The 12,125-nt window shown below is 40.1% G+C and overlaps 2 protein-coding genes across 2 annotated transcripts; both read left to right on the top strand.

The window, feature by feature from the left end:
- The first annotated feature begins 4,252 nt into the window (after window positions 1-4,252).
- On the top strand, window positions 4,253-10,814 carry LOC110918848. The gene is made up of 4 exons (XM_022163129.1): window positions 4,253-4,333; window positions 6,225-7,689; window positions 7,906-8,474; window positions 8,580-10,814. Exons 1-4 carry the CDS (start codon window positions 4,253-4,255, stop codon window positions 10,812-10,814), a joined length of 4,350 nt encoding a protein of 1,449 aa, XP_022018821.1.
- Window positions 10,815-10,937: 123 nt separating this feature from the next.
- Window positions 10,938-11,357, top strand: LOC110918847. The gene has a single exon (XM_022163128.1). It carries the CDS (start codon window positions 10,938-10,940, stop codon window positions 11,355-11,357), a length of 420 nt encoding a protein of 139 aa, XP_022018820.1.
- The last annotated feature ends 768 nt before the right edge of the window (window positions 11,358-12,125 follow it).

The following is a 12,125-nucleotide window of genomic DNA, read 5'->3' as shown; positions in this document are numbered from 1 at the left end:
TTCCACACAACAGTCTGTAAAGGCCAAGTTGCTTGGAAGGTTGTCTGTTTGCCCAAGTATGAGGGGGGTTTGGGCATTAGATGTATTTCTGATGTCAACAAGGCTCTCCTATCTTCTCATGTTTGGAGTGTCCTTACTAATAGGAAATCGCTTTGGGTGCAGTGGATTCATATGTATAAGCTTAAAGGCAAGAGTTTTTGGGAGGTCCCGAGTAGAGGTCGTATGACCTGGGGTTGGAGGAAGCTTCTTGCTATTCGCAGCTTACTCCAGCCGTTCTTATGGTCTTCTATTGGTAACGGTGCTCGAACAAACGTATGGAGCGATATGTGGTGTGATCATGGGCCTTTGAGCAGATTTATTAGCCCGAGAAGGATTGCTAATGCGGGTTTCCATCTCCAGTCTACGGTTGCCGATTTGGTCTCGCAGAATGGGGAGTGGAGTTGGCCGATTGCATGGTATGACATGTTTCCTGTTTTAATTGATGTCCAGGTTCCGATGTTTTCTGATAGGCAAGACCGAATGGTATGGAAAGATCTTGATGGTAACTCCTGTCACTTCTCTTCTAGGAAAGTTTGGAATAATATTCGGCATCGTGAAAACATAGTCCCATGGGTTAATATGGTTTGGTTTAAACATTGCATCCCGAGACATTCGTTCCATGTGTGGCTTGTAATTAGAAATAAATTAAAGACACAAGATAGATTGTCGGTTTGGGAAGCGGGAAGTGCTTCAAATCTGAACCTCATGTGTTGCCCTTTATGTTGCTATGATAGAGATTCGAGGAATCATCTATTCTTTGAATGCTCTTTTGCTATGGAGGTTTGGAATAACGTTAAGGCATGGACGGCTATGGAGAGTGTAAATGGTTCTTGGGATGATATTATGGCTTGGATGATTCAGCACTCGAACTTGCAAGTGCCGGAAAATATTATCAGTCGATTGGTTCTATCAGCTGCTTCGTATTTTGTCTGGCAGGAAAGAAATAATAGGTTGTTCTCAAACAATCATCGTACGCCCATGGTGATTGCTCGTGAGGTTATTCGGACAGTTCGATTACGTATGTTATCATTCCAGTTCAAGTGGAGACCGGGCCTTCGTCGACTACTAGAGAAATGGCAGATTCCTGGAGGAAACTTAGAGATTGATCCAGGCTGAATAGTAGTGTCTTGCTTGTTTTTTATTGCTCGTTGTGAGCTGGGTTGTTTAGTTGGTTGTTTGTTTGGGTTGTGTCTGTTTTGGCCGTTTTTTTTCTTGCCTTGGTATGCCGAGGTTTTGTGTGTAACAGTTCAGTTGCACAATTGTGCTTATTGATTTATAAAATTCACCGGGGTAACCCTTTACCCAAAAAAAAATATGTGTATCTTTTGCACATATCAATTCTTGTTCAATTTCAAACTCTACAACGCTTTCTGATCTTATCGTTTTTCAAATGATTTACAAGACAAAGCAAATTACAAGGTTCATGACTAAACATTTTCTCAAACATAAGTCATGAATTCCGTTTTCACAAAACCAATGTATCTCACAGGCATTTTTATGCTGACGTACCTATTTTCACATGTGTTTTCAGGAGATGATGCATACAGTTTACTTCTCTAATGTGCCGTCTTATATTAAAACTGCGATTTTGAATATTATGCCATTCAGGGAGGGTACTTTGCCAGTGAGATATTTGGGTGTGCCTCTTATATCTTCTCGTTTGCTGTATAAAGACTGTCAAGTGATGGTGGAGAAATTAGAAAAACGTATTATGCATTGGAGGAACAAACTTCTTTCTTTTGCAGGCAGGGTTCAACTCATTGTTTCGGTCTTGTCTTCGATGTATATCTTCTGGTCGTCAGTGTTTATCCTGCCGAATCGGGTGATCCTTGAGTTGGAGGCGTTGATGCGAAATTTTTTATGGTCTCAGGATAGTGCGTTTCAAAAAGGGCGTGCCAAGGTGTCTTGGAAAGCGATCTGTGTGCCTAAGTTTGAGGGTGGGCTAGGCATTCGTCGAATCAGAGATGTTAATAAAGCGCTTATGACAGCTCATATTTGGAGTATTATTTCGAGACGGGACTCCTTGTGGGTTCAGTGGGTTCACTCATACAGGTTGAAAGGGAAAAGTTTCTGGGCTTGTAGAGTTCCTGCTAGTTGTTGCTGGTCATGGAGGAAGATTCTTCAGATTCGGCCAATTATGCGGAGTTTCATTTGGTCCGATGTTGGTAATGGTTTAAGTACGTCAGCTTGGTTTGATAATTGGAGTCGATTAGGTCCGCTCGAGCAGTTTATTTCGCCTAGATCGATTGCAAATGCGGGGTTCAATATGGAATCAAAAGTCTCGGATGTGTTTGCTAATAATTCGTGGAGATGGCCAGCCGCTTGGAGGGATTTATATCCGGTTCTGATACAGCTGGATCAATTGTCTTTTGATACTCACAGACCTGATAAACTTGTATGGCGACATGGAGATCAGATTCATGATTTTTCTACATCTCGTGCTTGGGATTCGATTAGGCACCGAGAATTGGAGGTTGGGTGGAGTCGCATTGTTTGGTTCGGTCAATGCATTCCGCGTCATGCGTTCTTAATGTGGCTGATCATGAGAAGAAAGTTACTCACTCAGGATAAAATACTGTCTTGGGATTTCTCGCGTAGGAAGAATATGGATATGATGTGTTGTTTACTCTGTTATGCTAACCATGATTCTCACTGTCATCTGTTCTTCGAGTGTAAGTATTCTGCTCAAGTGTGGCATATGGTTAGGTGCAAAGTGGGTATGGCTTCGGTGCAGGCCAAATGGGATGATATTGTTAATTGGCTTATGTTACGGTCCAAATCGAAGTCGGCGGCTGATTATATATCGAGATTGGGGGTGGCTGCTAGTGCTTATTTTATTTGGCAGGAACGTAATGCTAGATTATTCAAGAATCAGTTGAGACCTCCGGAAATCCTAAGTGAACTTATTATACAACAGGTGCGGTATAAATTGATGGGAGCGAGGTTGAAGAATTGTGATAATGTGCGGCGACTTCTAAGGGAGTGGGAGATTGAAGGAACAGAACTCCATGATGATGGCGGCTGATAGAGTTTATGTTTTTTGATTTTTCTAGATAGTAGTCTAGTTGTTTGTTTCCTTATTTTGGTGGGTTTGTTTGTCTTTTCTTTGTTATACAATCTTGGGGCATGTCCCATGATTGAACTAGTGTAGACTCTCTACACTACTTGTGCGGTTTTGTTTGTGAATATATAGAATCACCGGGGTAAAACCCTTTACCCAAAAAAAAAAAAAAAAAAAAAAAAGACATACTTAGGCGGACCTGTGCCTTAGTGACTTAAAACGAGACAAGAACTAGTTAATTTATGTTATGCACTTTTTGGTTCTTGTTTAAACAATGTAAACTTTCATGTTTGATCAGTAAAACGAAACTTCAATTGCCATGGATTTGAAACAATTAATTCTGCTACAACACTCCCCGACATTTCCGCCACGTTTTGTATGTTCTACGTGGTCGGGGTGTGACAGTAACTTACTAGGGTATTTAGTAAGCCTTGTTACTCTTTTAAGTTGTTTGTTTCTTTAAAAGCTTCATTTTTAAAGAGTTTAGTTCCTTACAACTTGTGACAATATTTTCTAAAAATACTACTTCTTGTATTTTTCTTGTTACACATGTGTATCTTTACTTTATTAACCACCAAAAATAAGGTTTATTTGTTTAAGAACCATGTTTAAGTAAAACTTGCATTTTTGTCTTGGTTCTTCGGAATAACCACTTGTAGATCTCTAGATCCACAAGTTTAAAACATCGTTTTACAAGAAAAACTATGTTTATTCAAGTTTCAAGTTCATGGTGGATGGTTTCATCATCTTTCATACTTTTAACACTAACATACTACTAGTTCATGTTCTTGAACATGATCTAGTATGTTTAGATGAACCATCCTACTTTTAGTAACAAACAACATCAAATAATCACAACTTTACAAGATTTACATGATTTACACACATATCTTCTCTTTAACCACCTTATTCATCTTATGTTCAAGGTTTTAAGTTATGTTCATAAGTGTTTCTAAATTTTAACCATTAAATCAACTATTAACCACCATAAACAAGATCAAGATGATGATTAGGAGCACTTACTACTAGCACAAGGCTAGGGGAGTTTCAAAGCGTACAAGTGGTGGATAAAAGAAAACAAGAGCGGTCCTTGAGCTTCCGAGTGCACCAAGCTTAGTTGTTAGACCTCTTGCACCTTTGTAGGTAAGTAAAATGCTTGAACAAGGGCTTGATGGTGGTTGTATGGTGAGTAGAGGTGGCGGCCGTGAGCTAGGGAAGGAGGAGAAGAGGAGGGTTTGTTTGATGTGTTTTGATGAGAGAACATGGTGATCCAAGGTGTTTATTTATAAACCAAAGATCTTATAATCCATTATGTAAAATGTCTTATTATCCAACAACAACTTCAATTAAATAATCAAAAGAATAATGGGGGGGGGGTGTCCCACACCTTGTAACCGTATGGTGGGGGGGTGTCTTGTTGGATTTCAATTGTTAGTTACAAGTTTAGTTAGGAGGTTAAGTGTTAAGTTAGTGTGTTAAGGTGTATTGTTAATTATATGGTGTGTTAGTGTGTTAAGGTGTATAAAAAATCAAAAACCTAAGGTAGTCTATCGTCCGGTTGTCAAACCTAAACCAAATGCGGCTGTGAAAAATTCGAATCAGGTTTCAACGTCGAACCCCTTTGATAGTCTTAAAGATGACGATGGTAATGGTAACATGGGGGGTCGAGTGGCTGGTAATCAGGGAGGTACCACCGTGGGTCGGGTTGAGAAGAAACCTTCGAGGGACGAGCAGGAATCGAATGAGGAGGAGGTCGAAGAAGTCTACAACGAAACTAGTGCATTTATGACATCGGGTACTCATCCTTTTTCTTCAAAAGCAGGGGCAAGCACCTCTTCTTCCAAGTTCTCGAATGGATAGACTGTCTGCTTTTCGTCTGAAGGGGCTGCGGTTTTGTGGCCACTTTATTTTTGATGATGGTGGTTGACATTATGTGTTTGTGTTTTGCATTGTTTGTCTACTAGATGTCGAGTCATGATGTATAGTAGACTAGGTCTTTGGGGTTTTATAGGTCTTTGGATTTGTTTTGTTTTACATATATGGGGCATGTCCTGTATATGAACTAGTGTGGAACACATCCTCACTACTTGTACTTCATTGCGGTTGCATTTTAATAGAATCACCGGGGTAACCCTTTACCCAAAAAATAGGGTGTTCGGGAACCCTAACTAGCACAGAAAAGTAAAAACAATGCTTCTAGCATTATTTTGGTGTTCCGGGTAATGCCCGGTTGTTCGGTTAGATACCGGTTCGTTAAAGTGCTAAATTGCACCGTTTAGTGTCTTTCAAGTGCCCTTTTGTAACCCCTTTCAATTCCCAGAACTTGGGGAAGTATTCTGGATGACAAAACGTAAATTCTGCATAATATTTTGATGTTAAAAAGCTGTTTTGAGCTGAATTTATTAAAATTCTGCACTTAAAGTGCGTTTCGGGTGCTTTTTAGTGCTTATTTTAACTTTCGGAATGTCTATATGTTAACCCTTGTATGTACTCTTTGGTTTTAATGTGTTGTTGTCGTTGGACCTACTCCTGGGCCCTGATTCTAATGTCTGACCGCTTTCCGCAGTTCTGTTGACACATTGTGTCTTACCGGTGAGTTTACTAGTATTTCTGACGCAACGCTCTCGTTAATGCATAAAGCAATATTTGGTAGTATAAAACGTGCATGAATTATGTCATAACCCTAATGCTCTCTCTCCTATAGGCGATTTCCCTTGTTCTTCATGAATCCTATGTTTTTCTTCGTCATCTTGTGTATAACAGTCTGTGATTAGAGATTTGATCTTACTTGATCTTACGAAACTCTATAACGAACTCGTTAGCACTAGGGATCGATCCAGAACTAGGGTTTTTTTTCGTTTCTCTTGTAATCGCCGCTCTAGTTTTGATTCAAGAACCCTAATTTATTAAATTGGTAGTCACTGATTGCGGTTAACTGAGATTAATTTAGCTAGATTGGTGCTCAGGTTTAATCGATTAAGGGTTCAGGTTTCAATCTAGGGTTCATAGGATTAGGGTTTTCTTCTGTTTGTTGCCGTCAGGTTTTGCTAGGGTTTTTAAGTGCATGGTTGTCTTCTGTTTTGTTATTTGAGAGAGGTGATTTATTGAGTATGATGATCGTAAGAAATCGGAAGGGGATGTGCATGATGGTCGCTTCAAACCGCCGTTTACTTCCTCACTTCGCCAGGGTTTAGTCTCGCGGGTTATTGACATTGAAGGTAAGACTATATTGCCCCGTAGGGGCACTGTTTCCTCTGCTTCACAGGAGCCGGCAAAGTTTAACGTGATAGATGAGCTCACAAAGATTACTGTTTCTGTTCCTGAAACGATGGATGGTGTTCAACCTGATCGTAAAAGTGATGAATCGTTATCCAAGGCTGATTTGTTTCAGGAAGAGGAGGATAAGGGAACCAAACCACTATCTTACGCGCATTCTGTGATGAATGATTCAGGTAAAAAGCTTAACTTTAGGTTGTTTACTTCATTGGATTGTCGTGATGATTGTGATGTGGTATTGCCCAAGGAATCCATTCGAGTAGTTAAAGATAAGCTAGCTAACACGCTTTATGGATATTTTTTGGGAGATCGGATTGCATTTCTGGTGGTAGAATACTATGTCAAAAATAATTGGAAAAAGTTTGGGCTGGAAAAAACCATGATGAATGCAAATGGTTTCTTTTTCTTCAAGTTTGCGGATAACGCGGGCATGTTGGCTGTTCTAAATGGAGGTCCTTGGATAATTCGATCCCAACCTTTCTTTTTAAGTGAGTGGAATCCAACCACTAAACTGGTTAAAAAGGAGGTTAAGAATATGCAGATTTGGGTAAAAATTCACGAGGTTCCTCTAGCGGCCTATACAGAGGATGGGCTAAGTTTAATTGCTACAGCGATTGGTGAGCCAAAGCTTCTTGATTCTTATACTACTTCGATGTGTCTGGATTCATGGGGCCGAAGCAGTTATGCGAGGGCCTTGATTGAAGTGTCGGCTGATAAGAAACTGAAAGAGGAAATAACCATGGCTGTCCCGGAGGTGGAAGGTGATGGATATGTTAAAGAAACCATGTATGTTGAATATGAATGGAATCCGCATAGATGCTCTCATTGTTGTGTGTTTGGCCACACAGATGATAACTGTCCTAAACAACCTAGGAAGATGGGTAAAAACTTTAATGGAGATAAGCCAGTTCAACCCTCTCAGCAAGATCGTAGTCAGGGAAAGAAGCCGGTTGTTGATGATGAGGGGTATATGGGTGTGCATGCTAAGAAGGTTGCCTGTAAGGTAGGGTTCCCTGTAAACAAACCAAAGCCGAAATTTGAATACAGGCCCGTTGGATCTAAGCCGAAGGAGTCTACTAGCAGCTCGGATCAGGTTAATTTGGTTAAAACTTCGAATCCTTTTGAAGCTTTAAACTTTGCTGATGACGTGGAGAAGGGGCAGAGTAGTAAAGATGGAGGAGGTGATCAACAATTTTCGGATGAGGAAGAGGTCATGGAGGGGTTCAATGAAACGAATGATTTTATGATGGAAGGTACTCTTAATCCTAACATAAAAAAAGGGGCAAGCACTCCTAATCCGGGGGTTACAAATGGTTAGTCTCGCTTTCTGGAACATTAGGGGGTTGAACCGCCCTCTGAAACAAAAAGAGGTTCGAGCTATAGTTAAAGATAGAAACTTAGTCTCTGTGCTATTCTTGAGTCCCATGTAAAAGTTCATAACCTTAGTAAGGTATGTAAGTCGGTTTTTCGCCATTGGGATTGGACATCGAATGGGGGTATATGCGATAGAGGTACACGTATAATTATAGGCTGGGACCCGGAGATTTTTGATGTTATGGTCTTATCTCAAACTGCGCAAGTTATGCATGTTCAATTATTTGTCAAAGAGGATAAGAAGTGGCTTTATTGTTCAGTGGTGTATGCGGCGAATTACTACGTTACTCGTCGTGATCTTTGGTCTCATCTTTTGTATCACAAGCAGTTGGTGGGTGATAAACCGTGGCTTATTATGGGGGATTTTAATTCAGCTCTTCACTTAGATGATAAATCTATTGGTGTGTCTTCTATCTCCACGGGTATAAAGGATTTTCAAGCTTGTGTGGCAAATATTCAGGTGATGGATATCAATCAGTCAGGTCTCCATTTTACATGGAACCAAAAGCCAAAAAAGGGTGTAGGTCTTCTTAAGAAAATTGATCGTATCATGGGCAATCTTCCGTTTCTAGCTGAATTTCGGAACTCAGTGGCTGTTTTTCACCCGTATGGGATGTCGGACCACTCACCGTGTGTCCTTACTATGACTCGACCAAATCCTAACAAGCGTAAGCCGTTTAAATTTGCAAATTTCTTGATCCATAAACTGGAGTTCATTAAAATTGTGAAGGATACTTGGGAGTAAAATGTTAGTGGAGTTCATTAATTCCGGGTGGTGAAGAAACTTAGGTTGTTAAAATGCCCGTTGCGTGCTTTACTCTTCAAGCAGGGTAACCTCCATAAGAAAGTGGCTGATCTCCGAGATAGTCTTAATGATATTCAATCTAAAATTGATCAAGACCCATTGAATGCTGATCTTAGAGCGATAGAAACAAAGTTGAATTCTGATTTTCAAGTTGCCTCCCTTGATGAAGAAAGATTTTTAAAGCAAAAAGCTAAGATGGAGTGGTTAAGAGCTGGAGATACCAACACTGCGTTCTTTCACGCTACTGTCAAAAGCAGGAACCATCGATGCAGAATTCAAGTGGTTCGGGACGTGAATGGGGTAGAACATGAGGGAGAGGCGGTTCAAGATGCTTTCGTTAAACACTATGAAAATTTTTTGGGATGTAAAGATAATCTTTCTTTATTTCCTACTCCTGAGCTCTTTACGAAGCAGGTGAACCCGACTGATGCTATTCACATGATTCGCCCGGTCACGGTGGAGGAGGTTAAAACGGCCTTGTTTTCTATAGGCAGTGACAAGGCCCCAGGTCCAGATGGCTTCTCTGCTGCGTTTTTTAAAGCGGCCTGGCATATTGTAGGAGGTGATGTATCTTTGGCTATCATTGATTTTTTCAATACAGGCAGATTGCTTGGTCAGATTAATCATACTCTTCTTGCTCCTATTCCAAAAAACTCCTCCCCTGGATTAGTCACTGATTATCGGCCAATTGCCTGTTGTAATGTCCTTTTCAAATGCGTGAGTAAGATTATTGTGAACCGTATAAAGGATGTGCTTAATCAAGTGGTCAGTATAAACCAATTTGCATTTGTTCCTGGCAGAAAAATCTCGGACAACATTCTTCTCACTCAAGAGCTTTTACATAACTATCATAGACAGTCGGGTCCTCCTCGGTGTGCATTTAAGGTTGATATCCAAAAAGCATACGACACGGTTGATTGGTGCTTCTTGAAGAATGTTCTAATTGGGTTCGGTTTCAATGTTAAGATGGTCGAGTGGATTATGATGTGTGTCACTACAACATCTTATTCCTTATGCGTTAATGGTAATGTGTACGGCTACTTTAAGGGCAAACGTGGTTTTCGGCAGGGTGATCCTCTCTCGCCTTATTTCTTTACGTTGGTTATGGAAATTTTGACTTGTATTCTCCAGCAGGCTGCGCGAATTGATAAGTCTTTTAAGTTCCATAATAAATGCGAGAAACAGCGGATTATAAATTTATGCTTTGCGGTTGATTTATTCTTGTTTGCTAGAGGAGATATTAGATCAGTTCAATGTTTATTGACGTCTCTGTCAAATTTTACTAATATGTCTGGATTAGTCCCGAGTATTCCAAAGAGCACGGGGTTCTTTTGTAATGTGCCTTCTCATGTCAGAAACCATATTTTGAGCATTATGCCGTTTGTTGAAGGGTCTTTGCCGGTGAAATACCTGGGAGTTCCTCTTATTTCTTCAGGTCTTCATTATAAAGATTGCAAGATTCTTGTTGAAAGACTGGATCAACGGATTTCCAACTGGAAGAACAAGCTTCTGTCCTTTGCAGGTAGACTTCAGCTTGTTAATTCGGTTCTCTCGTCTATGCATGTTTTCTGGTCTTCCGTTTTTATCCTCCCCAATCGGATTATTCTCGAGTTGGAAGCCAAGATGCGTAACTTTTTGTGGTCTTCGGATGGTTTGTTTCATAAGGGGAAGGCTAAAGCCTCTTGGAAGTCTATCTGTGTTCCGAAATACGAGGGTGGCTTAGGCATTCGCAGAATTGGTGATGCTAATAAAGCGCTAATGATTTCTCATATTTGGAGCATTCTGGTTAAACGTGACTCTCTTTGGGTGGATTGGGTCCATTCGTATAGGCTAAAAGGGAATAGCTTCTGGACTTGCAAGACAGTAGCGACCACTTGTTGTAGTTGGCGGAAGTTACTACAGCTTAGGCCTCTAATCAGGAATTTTATTTGGTCTAAGTTGGGTAATGGAAGCAATACTTCGGCTTGGTTTGATTGGTGGAGCCATTTAGGTCCGCTCGGTAATTTTTTGACTCCCAGAACCATCTCAAATGCGGGTTTTTCTATTAAATCTACAATTCAGGATATTCATGATAAAGGATCTTGGAGATGGCCTGAGGCGTGGAGGGATTCTTATCCTGTCTTAATCCAGCTTGATAATCTTCAGCTGGATTCTAGCCGATCTGATCAGCTCTTGTGGAACGATGGCAATGATTTAGCCGATTACTCTTCATCTCGGGTATGGCATTCGATTAGAGAGCGTGATGAGGAAGTAGATTAGACAAATCTAGTATGGTTCACTCAATGTATTCCCAAGCATGCATTTTTCATGTGGCTGGTGTTTCGTCGTAAGCTTCTAACTCAAGATATAATTCTGCAATGGGATTGGTCGAGAAGGAAAAACATGAATATGATGTGCTGTCTTATGTGTTATGAGAATAATGATTCTCATAATCATCTGTTCTTTGAATGTAATTACTCCACTCAAGTTTGGATCAAGGTGTGTGGAAAGGGGGGTATGAATACTGTCTCGCCAGAATGGGAAGCTATTGTAAGCTGGTTAGCGGCTCGTGCTTCTTCAAAATCAGCAATTAACTTCATCAGTCGGCTCATAGTTGCAGCTTCGATTTACTTTGTCTGGCAGGAACGAAACGCCAGAATATTCAAGAACCAGACGAGACCCCCAGACGTCCTGAGTGACTTAATCGTGCAGACAATTCGATATAAGCTAATGGGAGTTAAGTTTAAGGAGAGCTCTAATGTTCGAAGATTGCTGGAATCTTGGGGGATATATTCAACACGGATGGAAGATGATGGAGGCTGATTAAGTTTCTGTTGTTTTTTTCTCTAGATTATAGTCTAGTTGTCGTTTTTGTTGTGGTTTAGTATGTTTGATGTGTTTTGGAGTTTACTCTCGTGGGGGCTGTCCCATAGAGAACTAGTGTGGGCATTTCCACGCTACTTGTTTTGATTGGTTGTTGATATATAGAATCACCGGGGTAAAATCCCTTTACCAGAAAAAAAACGTGCATGAATTCACTTGTATTGTGTGAAATCTGATAATGTTGACATTAAAGCACATAATTACAATCATTAAATAATAATTAAAGTGTACGGAAATTACCGGTTTGGTGCCAGTTGTCACAGTCTCCCCCCGTTAAAAGAATTTCGTCCCGAAATTCAGGCCGTACTAGCTCTGGCAGGAGTCTTGTTGAACAGGAGTCTTGTATTTGTCTAAGTATGTTGTATGTGTATTTTTGTGTTTTTCACTTCTTACGGGTGTTTAGTGTATTTTCAAGTCCTAATACACTAGCACGTATAATACATACTACATACACTTAGCACAAAGTTTGGTGATAAAATAATATATATATTTTCTCAAAAATATACATACTTATTGTCAATTTCTAACCTTGATGAAATCATCGTTTCTTACTCAAAAATTAGGGAAACTTTGGTAAATACTTTGGTATACATTTTTGGGGAAGAAGTTTATCAAAACTTATATATTTTTCTAAGTGTCAAAATTTATAAAAATTTCGACAGAGTTTCCCCTAAAAATGGAGGTTTCCCATGTTTTCAAAACATGTGT

Source organism: Helianthus annuus, chromosome 14, assembly GCF_002127325.2.
Source record: "Helianthus annuus cultivar XRQ/B chromosome 14, HanXRQr2.0-SUNRISE, whole genome shotgun sequence".
NCBI lineage: Eukaryota > Viridiplantae > Streptophyta > Magnoliopsida > Asterales > Asteraceae > Helianthus > Helianthus annuus.
This window is presented reverse-complemented; position numbering and strand designations above follow the sequence as displayed.

What these genes read in the sequence shown, in the direction of transcription:
- LOC110918848 (XM_022163129.1), top strand. Translation starts at nt 4,253, where the DNA reads ATGCTTGAACAAGGGCTTGATGGTGGTTGTATGGTGAGTAGAGGTGGC. An exon ending in GGAAGGAGGAGAAGAGGAGG is followed by an intron (nt 4,334 to 6,224) that starts GTTTGTTTGATG and finishes GATGATCGTAAG; the next exon opens with AAATCGGAAGGGGATGTGCA. An exon ending in AACTGGAGTTCATTAAAATT is followed by an intron (nt 8,475 to 8,579) that starts GTGAAGGATACT and finishes CTCTTCAAGCAG; the next exon opens with GGTAACCTCCATAAGAAAGT.
- LOC110918847 (XM_022163128.1), top strand. Translation starts at nt 10,938, where the DNA reads ATGAATATGATGTGCTGTCTTATGTGTTATGAGAATAATGATTCTCAT.